Source organism: Microchirus variegatus (genome assembly GCF_963457635.1).
Source record: "Microchirus variegatus genome assembly, chromosome: 2".
NCBI lineage: Eukaryota > Metazoa > Chordata > Actinopteri > Pleuronectiformes > Soleidae > Microchirus > Microchirus variegatus.
Window position 1 is genome coordinate 3,415,389 of NC_139803.1, and position 13,620 is coordinate 3,429,008.

The following is a 13,620-nucleotide window of genomic DNA, read 5'->3' on the forward strand; positions in this document are numbered from 1 at the left end:
AAGAAGAATAACGTCCGTCGTGGAGGTGTTTCACGAGCGACAGTGTCTTCTGACTCTGGGTCTGACTCCGGGTCAAAGGTCGTCAAAGGGACTGCGGCGGGGAGTCGTGAAGAAGCTATTTTTAAACATTGTTAAAACAATGTTTTTTTGATAATGAGTAGCAGTGCATCCACCGTTCCAGAGGGGGGAGCTGTGCTTCTGAGAGCGGGTGTGCTGAATATGTCACTTCCGGGTACTGGCCAATCACAAGAATCTGTCTTCTGGGGGTGAGATTTATGTCTGAAATATCGCGGCTGGGAAACACCGTCAGAAAAGAGGATTTCTATCGGCTCGTTTACAGCAACTAGGAGGTTTTTGAGCATAAAAACAAGTTAATGTGTGTAAGTAGACCTCAATAACTAACATATATGTGCAACAGGACCACTCTATGTGAGCTTTAATATTTACCTGTGTCAGATAAATTTGGTTTTCCCCTAATTAAATGTCACCCTGCTGCAGTTAATCTGTGAATATCATCCTGAAACAGGATTTAACACGTCTTCTATGCACCTGAGAAGAAGCCCAGATGCTCCATCATGGACCAGGCACTTCCCAGCCGGACGTCGCCCTCAGGCCTGCCGGAACCAGACAGTGACGGCGAGCTCCAGCTCAGAGTGGACTCCTTCAGGAAACTGGGTTATTCTTCAGAGGAGGTCAGGTCTGCGCTGAGGAAGCTGGGACTGAGCACGGACACCAACTCGGTGCTCGGAGAGCTGGTGAGGAGCAGGACCAGCGCCGCGCCCGGCTCCGAGGGAACAAAGGACCCTCTGGTGCTGCCTCCCAGCTGGGTCCAGGGACCCAGGATCACACCACAGCCACAGGGTCACCAAAAGAGCACGGAAGCAGAGTTGAGGCCCGTGGTTATTGACGGCAGCAACGTTGCCATGAGGTAACGATGATGAAATTATGTTTTGTTTTGTTTTTATCGTTGATTGTTATTCTGTCGGTGTCGGTCCTCATGGACGAGGGGATGTTTGTGCGTATACAACAGCAGTGCAGGGGTGGGTGGAGACGAGAGGCTTTTATGCTTTTCAAATTGTTTCAAAAACAGCAATAGCAATTAATCAGATATTTAAAGGTGCATTATGTAATAAATCTAAAACAACTCGGCCATAAAATCCTCCTAATATGTCACAGAGACTCAGGAATAATGTTCATATAACAAACTGAGCTCACCAACAACAACAGTGCAGACAAAATATTTGCATTAAAAAAATATTTTGCAGACTGCAAATCATGTTTATGTTTTGAAATCATGTTTTTGGCATGTGGCGCCACCTACCAATCATTGCAGTCAGTAGAGTCTCAGCCGCCGAGCAGCCACGGGTTGCCAGTTAGGTCAGAAAACGAGACCTAAAATACCTCTGTACTTTGAATTTGAATGTAGTAACTGTTTTTGGCCACATTCCTACGCATGGCGCCTTTAAAAGTCAGGCACTACCCTTTTATTATCAGTAATATATCAATATTTTTATAGTTGAACTTTGCTGTTGCTGTAGCAACCTCCAGACAAAGTGGCCTGGCTCTTGTACACATGTCACACAAAGTCTTAAATCCAATCATTTGAATTTAAGGCCTTAAAATGTCTTAATTAAATTCTCCTAAAATCTCATAAAAGGTCTTAAATACAATTTTGAAAGGTCTATTAACGTGACTTTTATTTAAAACGTGCATAAACTTCAGTCTCGCTTTGAAATGTTTCTGTTTCTGAGGATGCGATAACAACAATAACTACAACACGGAACTAAAAGTAGGCAAACCTGTGCTGCCCGGTGGGAATTTATCGAGCGCCGCTAGCTAGCGTGCTAGTGCGCGCGCCGCGGTGTGTTACAGCTTAGCATAGCAGCGGAGAAAACTTAAGGAAAGCCCACAGCTTAAACCGAATTCCAAGTTCTTGTGCCACTTGTGGCTCATGTACTTTTTTGCCAGTATGGATTTGAAATGTGTCTTAAATTGTATTCATTGTGGCCTTAAAAAAGTCTTAAAAAGTCTTAAATTTGATCGGTTGAAACCTGCAGAGACCCTGAGACATGGCTTAGCATATTCAGGCTGACACGGTTTTTGGGGACTGACGAGAAGACTGATTTATGCTCTTTTATTAGCTTAAATAAATTCATCTTTTTCAGTGCATGGATGTAGAAAGACTCAAAGAATGGCGCTTGACATGCTAACAGCTATCAAGATGAAAGAAGGTGTATTGTTCCCGGACACAGATAGTTTAAGAATTGTATTTTATAACAGCCTGGTTGAGCTTCAACCGTAGCTCAACTTAAAGGCGCCATATGTAAGAATGTGGCCAAAAACAGTTACTACATTCAAATTCAAAACACCGAGGTCTTTTAGGTTTCGTTTTCAGACCTAACTGGCAACCCGTGGTTGCTCGGCAGCTGAGACGCTACTGACTGCAATGATTGGTAGACGGCGGTAGGTGGCGCCACATGACGCCAAAACATGATTTGCAGTCTGCAAAAAAAAAATTTTGATGCAAATATTTTGTCTGTACTGTTGTTGTTGGTGAGTTCAGTTTGTTATATGAACATTATTCCTGAGTCTCTGTGACATATTAGGAGGATTTTACAGCCAGTTGCTTTAGATTTATTACATAATGCACCTTTAACATTGCTTATAGCCTTAAATCCTCCACTGCTCTGGAAGTAAGTGCTTGGTTCTTTGTTTTTTTTTCTCCACCACCTTGCCTGTGCATGTTTTCGCAAAGGCCGCTGCTACAATATGCAAATTCTAAACACACCTCAAAATCTCCGCCGCTCAGTGTAAAGTTGACAGAGAGTCGTAGCTGGAGGGAAGAGCAGTTAAAGGCGCACCGTCTGATTTCTCAACAGCTCCCTCTCGTTGTGTTTTACGGTGACATTTTTCCTTCTCATGTTCCCTCGTCTCTTATCTTCTTTCTTTTTTCTTTTTTTTTTACAGTCACGGCAACAAGGAAGTGTTCTCCTGCCGAGGAATCCAGCTGGCGGTCAATTACTTCCTGGACCGAGGTCATGCTACCATCACCGTGTTTGTTCCCTCTTGGCGCAAAGAGCAGCCCAGACCTGACGCCCCCATCACAGGTGAGGATTAAAGAATACACAGCGAAACACAGATGGCTCTCATCAGAAGATAGTTTAACCACACACACACACACACAAATGTCTCACAAACAAGAGCTCATGATCTCTTCTTTTATTAATATTTGACATTAGTCTATGAACCGTGACCTTGTGTGACACAGTATTTTCTCAACCTGTTCCTAATTCACTTCATTCCAATTCAAACCAAGAGCCAGGTAAACAGAATACAGAATAAGGAGCAATATTTAAAGGGACACTGTGTAGTATTTATGGGTTTATATAACCCAAAATCCACTTTTTTATACATATTATGTGCTCCTGCATTGTCTAGTCGCTGCATAATAGTTTTTGTTTCATTTTCGTAGTGTTTCAAAAAGTCATGTAACATATAACACGGTCGCGGACCGCGGTCGCATAGCCACTGTTAGCAGCGAGACGCCGTGTTTCTACCGGAGCCTGTAAGGACAAACGCGAGAGAACAAATCAAGCGGTGCTTTACTTGTAGCAGGAAGTCCCGCCTCCTCTCTCTCCGCTTCGTCCGCTACGGCCGCGGTAGCTCCGCCCTCTCCCTCGCCTCACGAAACCTCATCTGCTGACACGGAGAAAGACGACGAGGACGACATTTGACCGGCTGAGGACACCGTAGCGCTCAGGGAAGGGAGGGGGTGAGCAGAGGAGCAGGTCTTTGTTGTAAATGTCAGCCTCTCCTCTAGATGACACTATAAACTACTTACTTCACCTTTAAAAAGCATCTATGGTGAATTTCAAAAGTCTGACAGATTTGCAGTTGTGTGTTTTTGAAATGCATAACTACGCCCTGTTGGCAACAGAGTCAATTCTCCTGCAAGGACATGTCCAGTGGAGGCCAGGATGCTCAATGCCTTTTGGCGAATTTGTCAGCAACGGCACATTTTCATGTCTCTAATGATTTTACAATAAGGTTCTGTCTGTTCCAGTGCTCTGAAAACAGCAAATAAAAGGAAAAACTAAGGATACTCTGAATGTAGTGCAGCACACTGACTCTGCATACATGTACACTAATGCATCCGAAAAAACTGTCTTACTTGAGCTTGGAATCTTCTCATCGATATATAGCTTCTCTGGAGGTATGGGCGGAACTTTGTTTGCTGGTTTGAGTCCCTGCCAGGCCAAGGGCTGCGGTACCCCTGAGAAAGTTACCCAATCCCCCATTGTTCATTGTTAATTGGACACTCTAAAGCCCAACTTATACTCCTGCGTAAGTACCCTCTGCGTCGTCTCCGACTGTACGAAATATTTTTTAAGTGTCCGTCACTCCGTCAAGGGACAACGGAGACGGCGAGAGCTGCGATTGTTTCCCCCGGGACAGGCCGAGCTAACGCTGCTCTGTGCCGGCCACACACAGTGCGCACCGAGCGTCCACAGAGGCGAAGCTGATCACCGCCGACGACGTCGCTGCCGAACCATAAATAGGTCATATCTTAACACACACGGCACATGTTTAGTCTCTAAATGGCCAATTTCTCGGCACAACAGTCTTTCTCTCTTGGACGCCATTGCTCACCGTAGACAAAAGCACGTCAACCTTACCGTAGAGACCCCTACTGATCGGGTGTGAAATTGCAGTGCGCTTACCCCTGAGAAAGTTACCCAATCCCCATTGTTCATTGTTAATTGGACACTCTAAAGCCCAATTTATACTCCTGCGTAAAGTGGTCTGCGTAGGTTAACAAGCTGCGATTGGTCCTCAGGACAGGCCGAGCTAACGCTGCTCTGTGCCGGCCACACACAGTGCGCACCGAGCGTCCACAGAGGCGGAGCTGATCACCGCCGACGACGTCGCTGCCGAACCATAAATAGGTCATATCTTAACACACACAGCACACGTTTAGACTCCAAATGGCTAATTTCTCGCACAACAGTCTTTCTCTCTTGGACGCCATCGCTCACTGTAGACAAAAGCACAACAACCTTACCGTAGCGACCCCTACTGATCGGGTGTGAAATTGCAGTGCGCTTACCCCTGAGAAAGTTACCCAATCCCCATTGTTCATTGTTAATTGGACACTCTAAAGCCCAATTTATACTCCTGCGTAAAGTGTTCTGCGTAGGTTAACAAGCTGCGATTGGTCCTCAGGACAGGCCGAGCTAACGCTGCTCTGTGCCGGCTCACAGTGCGCACCGAGCGTCCACAGAGGCGGAGCTGATCACCGCCGACGACGTCGCTAACGCCAAACTATAAATACGTCATATCTTAACACACACAGCACGTTTAGACTCTAAATGGCCAATTTCTCGGCACAACAGTCTTTCTCTCTTGGACGCCATTGCTCGCCGTAGACAAAAGCACAACAACCTTACCGTAGCGACCCCTACTGATCGGGTGTGAAATTGCAGTGCGCTTGCCCCTGAGAAAGTCACCGAATCCCCATTGTTCATTGTTAATTGGACACTCTAAAGCCCAATTTATACTCCTGCGTAAAGTGGTCTGCGTAGGTTAACAAGCTGCGATTGGTCCTCAGGACAGGCCGAGCTAACGCTGCTCTGTGCCGGCTCACAGTGCGCACCGAGCGTCCACAGAGGCGGAGCTGATCACCGCCGACGACGTTGCTGCCGAACTATAAATACGTCACATCTTAACACACACAGCACACGTTTAGACTCCAAATGACCAGTTTCTCGCACAACAGTCTTTCTCTCTTGGACGCCGTTGCTCACTGTAGACAAAAGCACAACAACCTTACCGTAGCGACCCCTACTGATCGGGTGTGAAATTGCAGTGCGCTTACCCCTGAGAAAGTTACCCAATCCCCATCGTTCATTGTTAATTGGACACTCTAAAGCCCAATTTATACTCCTGCGTAAAGTGGTCTGCGTAGGTTAACAAGCTGCGATTGTTTCCTCAGGACAGGCCGAGGCTAACGCTGCTCTGTGCCGGCTCACAGTGCGCACCGAGCGTCCACAGAGGCGGAGCTGATCACCGCCGACAACGTTGCTGCCGAACTATAAATAGGTCATATCTTAACACACGCGGCACATGTTTAGACTCTAAATGGCCAATTTCTCGGCACAACAGTCTTTCTCTCTTGGACGCCATTGCTCGCCGTAGACAAAAGCACAACAACCTTACCGTAGCGACCCCTACTGATCGGGGGTGAAATTGCAGTGCGCTTACCCCTGAGAAAGTTACCCAATCCCCATTGTTCATTGTTAATTGGACACTCTAAATTGACCCCAACCACCCAACTACATCCAGTGTACCAATCCCAGATAAGCGGGAGGTCTGCTAAATCAAATAAGCGTATCATCCGCTATGGTGACCCCTAGAGAAGATGAAAGCTTTTTATTTTTTTATTTTTTTAAATGTACAGTGATGTCAGACGTTCAACCAGTGCCAAAAGCTACGGTGCGACAAATATACGATTGTGACACAGCTGCTTTAACCCAACTGGGTACATATTACAATTCAACATGAACCTTTGAGAGCAGGAAGTGTACGGAACACATTATTCTGGTTTTCTGTAACAGTATCCGTGTCGACGCAGTAAGACGGTGCTGTGTTTGTGGCATACATTGCCGGGTGCTACATTTCTCACAGCTGAGTCACTGGTGTTATTGGCTGTATCTGAAAAACGTCTAGATTAAAATCTGCGTTTGTTTGCATTGCAACGTGTCAAACAGTAGGGGAGCCGCCTTTTTGCAGGTCGTGTTTTTTCAAAGCAGTCGTGCTTTGAAACAACAACTTCATCACGAAGAGGTTGTGGCTTGTGCTTTTGAAACTGATGCATCATCACCTTGTGGCTCTCAGGGTTTAGTAACTGCAGCTTGGGTGGAGTAAGCCATGGGATCTATTTTCAAGTTAGTGAACAAGGAAGTAAAAGAAAAAAAAAAAAAACAGTCATTCCTGGGAAAGCCCCACCAGGAAGTACAGAAGTGTTTTTTACCTTCCACACCTTCTTTAGAGGGCGTAGTGAAGTGTTGGCAATCATCTACAGATCATTGGTTCTCAAAGTGAGGCCCGGGGGCCCAATGGCGGCCCGCAGAAACATTTCTGGCGGCCCCCGCAATGAATTACAGTTGATAGTTTTAATCCAGGAGCTACTAAGCTTGTTAAATGTTTATTGGACATTACTGGATACAGACCATCACAGGGTCTCTGTGGGTTTCAACAAGTCAAATTTAAGACTTTTTTTAAGACTTGTGTAAGACCATAATGAATGCAATTTAAGACCCGTTTCAAATCCATACTGGCAAAAAAGTGCAAAAGACATGAAGGAAAAATGGAGCCACAAATCGTTGAACTTGCAAATACTCATCTTGTGCAAGCAATTCGGCTCAGTTGTGGGCTTTCTTTAAGTTTTCTCCGCTGCTATGCTAAGCTAAGATAAACACACCACTAGCTAGTGGTGCTCGATAAATCCTCCCCGGGCAGCACAGGTGACCTACTTTAGTTCCGTGTTGTAGTTATTGTTGTTATCGCATCCTCAAAAACAGAAACATTTCAAAGCGAGACTGAAGTTTTTGTATGTTTTAAATAAAAGTAACGTTAATAGATTTTTAAGACCTTTTAGGAGATTTTAGGAGAATTTAAGACATTTTAAGGCCTCAAATTCAAATTATTGGATTTAAGACTTTTTTAAGACTTTTAAAAAGTCTTTTTTTGTATTTGTATGGTTGCTTTTTATTTCTAGCTTTGTGATCTATGTTGCTTGACTTGTGTGGCTGAGGATAATGATAAATGTACGTCACGCTACACAACAAACGTTTACATGCAGCTGGTTCAAGTGTGGATGTACGAATAAGTGTTATCAACACGTCATACTTTGACTTTGTGCTGTCATTTCTCATTAGACCATTGCTCTCGCCGCCATGTGCAGGGATGAAAGGAAAAACTGGTTTTAGCCATGTAGCATAATAAAATCTAGACTTGCTTTTGTCGCTTTATCTTCCCATGGCTGGAAAATGACGTTTGTTATGTTCACCGCTCATTCTCACACACACCAAAGTCCACAGAGAAAATTGTTTGGTATGTTTGTATCACTTCAGTACATCTGATCACAACATTCCAAACACAAAAGTCACAGGAAAACATGTTTGGATTTAATAATGCACAACAACTCCTGTGTGTCTTGAAGTAATATCACTGATTTTCTTTGTGGACTTTGGTGCAACAAGTAATAGTGAGAAACTGGCAAACATATTAAGATGTTGTAGATTTAAGCAGTTTTAGATTTCATTAGATAAGACTTTTGTTTATTGGCTAATATATATATTTTTTTTTTTAAAGGCAAAAGTTGAAACATTACATTTTTGAAAAAGAAATATTATTATTTTTATAGACAAAAGTTGAATCATTAATTTTTTTTCAAAAAAACCGTTACATTTTTTGAAGAAAAACATTTTCTTTAATAAGACAAACATTGAAACATTATTGTTATTTTTTACTAAAGTTGAAACATTATTTTTTTACTAAAGTTGAAACATTACATTTTTGAAAAAAACATATTATTATTGTTTTTTTAATAAGACAAAAGTTGAAACATTTTTTTTTTTACAAAAGTTGAATCATTAAATTTTTATTTACATTTTTTTTTTTTTTACAAAAGTTGAAACATTAAATTTTTTGAAGAAAACATTTTTTTTTTAATAAGTTGAAACATTATTTTTTTTTTTTTGCTAAAGTTGAAACATTACATTTTTGAAAAGAACATTATTATTGTTTTTTTTTATAAGAAAAAAGTTGAAACATTACATTTTGGTGGTGAAAAAAGGACAAAAGTTGAAACATGCAATTTTTTCCCCAAAAAAGTTGAAATATAAATTTAAAAAATTTCATAATAAATTGACAAAATTTGAAAGTTGAACTTGATGATGAGCTGACGATTTATTTGAATCAGGTGTGTTTGGAGCAGGGCAACGTCTAAAACATGGAAGGGCAGTGTTCCCTGAGGACCAGGGTTGGGAAAACACTGGTCTATGGAGAAACTATGGTGGCACCTCCTGGAGAGGTCACTGTTGATCACACATCAATAGTCCTGACATTCTGACTGTGACTTTCAGATCAACACGTTCTCATGGAGCTTGAAAAACGTAAAAACGTGGTCTTCACTCCCTCGCGTCGCGTCGGGGGCAAGAGGGTGGTCTGCTACGACGACCGCTTCATCGTCAAGCTGGCGTACGAGTCGGACGGCGTGATCGTGTCCAACGACACCTATCGCGACCTCCAAGGAGAAAGACCAGAGTGGAAGAAGTGCATCGAGGAGAGGCTCCTCATGTACTCCTTTGTGAACGACAAGTAAGTCATTAGTCTTTCTCCTCCCGCCCCGGAGCCTGTGAGGTTTCACATTTTCCTCTCAGGTGTTAATGTGGCTCCGGAGGGCATTTGACAGCACGACGGAAACATAATTAGGGCCTCACCTATCTTATTAACAGTCGGGGTTTTTCTTTTTTTGTCCAGGTTCATGCCCCCCGATGACCCCCTGGGTCGCCACGGCCCCAGTCTCGACAACTTCCTCAGGAAAAAGCCTCTGCTCGCAGAGCAGAAGCGACAGCTCTGTCCATACGGTGAGACGCCGTTTGCGTATAAAACCAGGAAGTTGATTTCTGCTACGGCTTACATGCATTGTTCCACTCTTTTGAGAGTTTTATGTAGGGATGCACCGATTGCCATTTTTGGGGCCATTTCCGATTTTGACCTGCCGATACCGATTTTAGCCGATTCCGATTTCAATTTTTTGAACCACTTTTCAGCATACAGAAAGATATATATTTTTGCATCTTTTCTCTTTAATAGAACATTTTAACATGGAAATACAATCAGTTAACATCCAATATCCAACTAAAAATACAAAACGAATCACTATAAAATAGAAGTGTTTATATAAAAATACAAAAACAATTGTCATGATACATTTGAACATGCTACCATGGAACATAATAACTTAAAGTGTGACTTTTTGAACAGATTACCACTATAAAATAGAACTAAATAATGCTGTGGAATATTCACACACATCTTAAAAGCGCAGTGTTATGGAACCATGTTGTTCACATCCAATATCCAACTAAAAATACAAAAAACGAATCACTAGCTGTATGTGTAGTTTATTTAAGTTTAAACATATTTCAGAACATAGTACCTACACACAAATAAGTAAATGACCTGCTGATGCTGCGCGATGCGGGTGCATTTGATCGGCTTATTAAAATCGGAATATTCTGACTGATCGGCCGATCACGTGAAAATCGGCCGATTCCGATCACTGGCCGATTAATCGGTGCATCCCTGGTTTTATGACAACAGATTGTGGCTCCTTGCATGAATTGATCTTACATTTCCGTTTTGTTTTTTTTAATTCAGACAAAAAGTGCACGTACGGCATTAAATGCAAGTTTTACCACCCAGAGCGAGCTAACCAGTCGTACCTCTCGTTGGCCGACGAGCTGAGAGAGAAAGCCCAGATTTCTACGTCGAAGGAAGAGAAGAACGCCAGATCGTCACCCAGGCAGGTTCAGCTCGATGCGGCGCCTGGTCATAACGCGACTCCGCAACCCCGAGACTCTAAAGCAGATCTCGGCTGCGATGGACAACACGTGTTGTACTGGGAGGATCCGAGAAACGGTCCGTCATCGGTTCCCAATCACTACTATGGCGCCGTCTCTCACGAGTACCTGGATTCCGGCTTCGGCTCTTTCGAGAGCCAGTACTCGGATCACTCGCACTCCCTCAGGCCCGCGTCCCAGCAGCCGCCTGTGCACGTAGGGAAAAACGACGGCGGCCACCCCTGCGGAGGCTGTTCCCGTGCAGTTCGCCACCACCACCAACAACACAGAAACCTGGACTCTAACTGTCAAACCAACTATCCCCGCGTGTTCCCACCGAGCGTGCCACAACAACAGCACAGTCTTCCCAGTCATCTCCGCTACGGTGGAGCGCTCCACCCTCAGCAGAATTACTGGTCGGATCCCTTTCAGGGGATTCCCCAATCCAGCACGACACACTCCCACAACTCCTCCTCCTCGTCCTCCTCCTCCTCCTCCTACGGAGGCCCTAAGTACCCCTCCTGGGGCCAACAGCAGACGTCTTCTGCTGCCGCTGCTTTCGACCCAGAGAGGATGGATCTCCGCAAGAAACTGCAAGCCATTTTCAACCCGCAGCAGGTGGACACGGTCATGGAGATGTTCCCGCACCTGATGGATGCAGAGAAACTGGCCGCAAACATTCTGAACCTGAAGGCGCAGGGAGGAATATTCTGATGATTCTTAAATTCCACTTCCTGCCCTCGTGAGACATTATTAGCACCAAGGCTACGCTGAGAAACTTCCACTGTCTTTAGACGAATGATTAAGGCCACATAGGTCATTCCTTATCTCCACATTTTGCGACTGACCGCGTATTCTTCCTGTAACGCAACCCCCTTCCAGTTTAGTTGGTGACGCCCCTCTTTTTTTTGTTGTTTTTGTTGTTCAAAAGACAAGAGACAACAAAGAAGACAATAACCACGGATACTTACCTTGCGGTCATGCGAGAAGGTCTTCTGGCAACCGCAAGGCAATGGGTGTGCGGATCAGTCCGAATATTGACGGTACTAATGCCAACGCTGGTATTCATTCCATGTTGTTACTTTCATGCAATTTTACAAAAAAAATACAAAAATTGTAAAGCTAGTGTAAAAAAAATGCGCCATGAAAGTGCGCAAAAAAATCCTCTTTTGGAAAAAGCAAAAAAAAATTTTTTTTTGAAAATTGCAGTAATAAAAAATATATATATATATTTAAAGGTGCATTATGTAATAAATCTATAAAAATCCTCCTAATATGTCACAGAGACTCAGGAATAATGTTCATATAACAAACTGAACTCACCAACAACAACAGTACAGACAAAATATTTGCATTCAAAAAAAAAAAATATTTTGCAGACTGCAAATCATGTTTATGTTTTGAAATCATGTGGCGCCACCTACCGCCGTCGGCCAATAATTGCAGTCCGTAGAGTCTCAGCTGCCGAGCAACCACGGGTTGCCAGTTACGACAAAAAAACGGAACCTAAAAGACCTCGGTTTTTGGCCGCATTCTTACATATGGCACCTTTAAAAAAAAAAAAAAAAACACAAACACACTGCATCCTCCCGTCAGGAACACAGGAAGGTCTGCACGTAGTCAACGGACCACAGTGTACTTTTGCAGCCATGTACTGTACGTCACCAGAGGTGGAAAAAGTACTAAAATATTGTACTCAAGTAAAAGTACCAATACTTTGATGAAACATTACTCAAGTAGAAGTAAAAAAGTAGCTCATTTGAAATGTACTTTAAGTAAAAGTTACTTTGTTACTTTGCGTGGGGTGTGAGGGTAGTAGAAATATGACAAGGGGTCAGAAATCCCAAACTATTTTGTTTATGCGCCCGGCGCGACACAGGATATTACGTCACTTTTGGCCACGCCCTCTATGTTTTTCACGCGCCAGTGCTAATGGTGCTAATCACATCATCATTCGTGTGGTTCTGGTGTATATTTTCGCCCTGTAGGTCTTCATTCATTGTGCTGAATTTTTACTTTTACTCGGTAACGGATAGGATTTATTAAGTAACTAAGTGCAATACTTGAGTCAATACGTACTCGAGTAAAATACCAAAATCCTGATTTTAAATTGTACTTATACAAAATACACAAAAAAAAGTATTCAATACAGTCACTTGAGTAAATGTATTTCGTTACTTTCCACCTCTGGACGTCACAGTTTGGTATCGGCTCAGTTCGCTTGGATCCTCGCGAGAGCAGGTACCGAAAAAAACACCGGGTACCAGGAATTATTACTAATGGAAAAGTATTTAGTATCAGTATTTGATCTCAGTATTTTGGTATCGTTGATACTGTGCCTTTTGCGTTTTCTTGGTACCAGATCAATTTTGCAGTACGGCACAACACTAGCACCCTGACCTGTGAACCACTGGAGTTCACGTAATAGTGGAACCTTCGCACAATCGAGCGTGAATGGAACCGTGGCCCCGTGTCCACGCATGCAATAAAAATGCAAAACCGTGTTGTCGTAATCAAAGGGAAAGTTTGGAAAATCTGTTCTGACGTTGTAGTCAAATGTGACCGTGTCATCCATTTTTTTTATTGGATTTAAAAAAAAAAGTGCCTCTAGACCAAAAAAACAAGTTTTGACTGAGATTCTAGAGTTTTGACTGTTGATGCATATTGTGTCTATATGATCTATAATATCATAAGTTCTCATGCAATATGAATTGCTAATACTAATAATAAGTATTACTTAATCTATGTCAATGATCGCTGTAGTTCTCTAGAACGGCTGCCGGCTGTTCATTCGGTGCCGGTCTTGCCCTGTCGTGACAAAGCATTTACAGTAAATTTCAAACTTACAAGGAAACTGAGGAGGAAACAAAAAAAAAAAAAAAAAAGTTGGCGCTTGTGAAAAGAATCTGTCGGCGTGTGTCGTCACCTAGTTCCTGTAAATCGGTATCAGTTTCATGGTACAATAATAGAACATTTTTGCTGTAACTACGTG

The 13,620-nt window shown here is 43.1% G+C and overlaps 1 protein-coding gene across 1 annotated transcript; it reads left to right on the plus strand.

The window, feature by feature from the left end:
- Positions 1-575: 575 nt before the first annotated feature.
- Positions 576-11,342, plus strand: zc3h12aa (zinc finger CCCH-type containing 12Aa; the record flags this gene model as incomplete). The annotated part of the gene is made up of 5 exons (XM_083910386.1): positions 576-928; positions 2,968-3,107; positions 9,147-9,381; positions 9,544-9,650; positions 10,447-11,342. 5 exons carry the CDS (start codon positions 576-578, stop codon positions 11,340-11,342), a joined length of 1,731 nt encoding a protein of 576 aa, XP_083766512.1.
- Between the last annotated feature and the right edge of the window lie 2,278 nt (positions 11,343-13,620).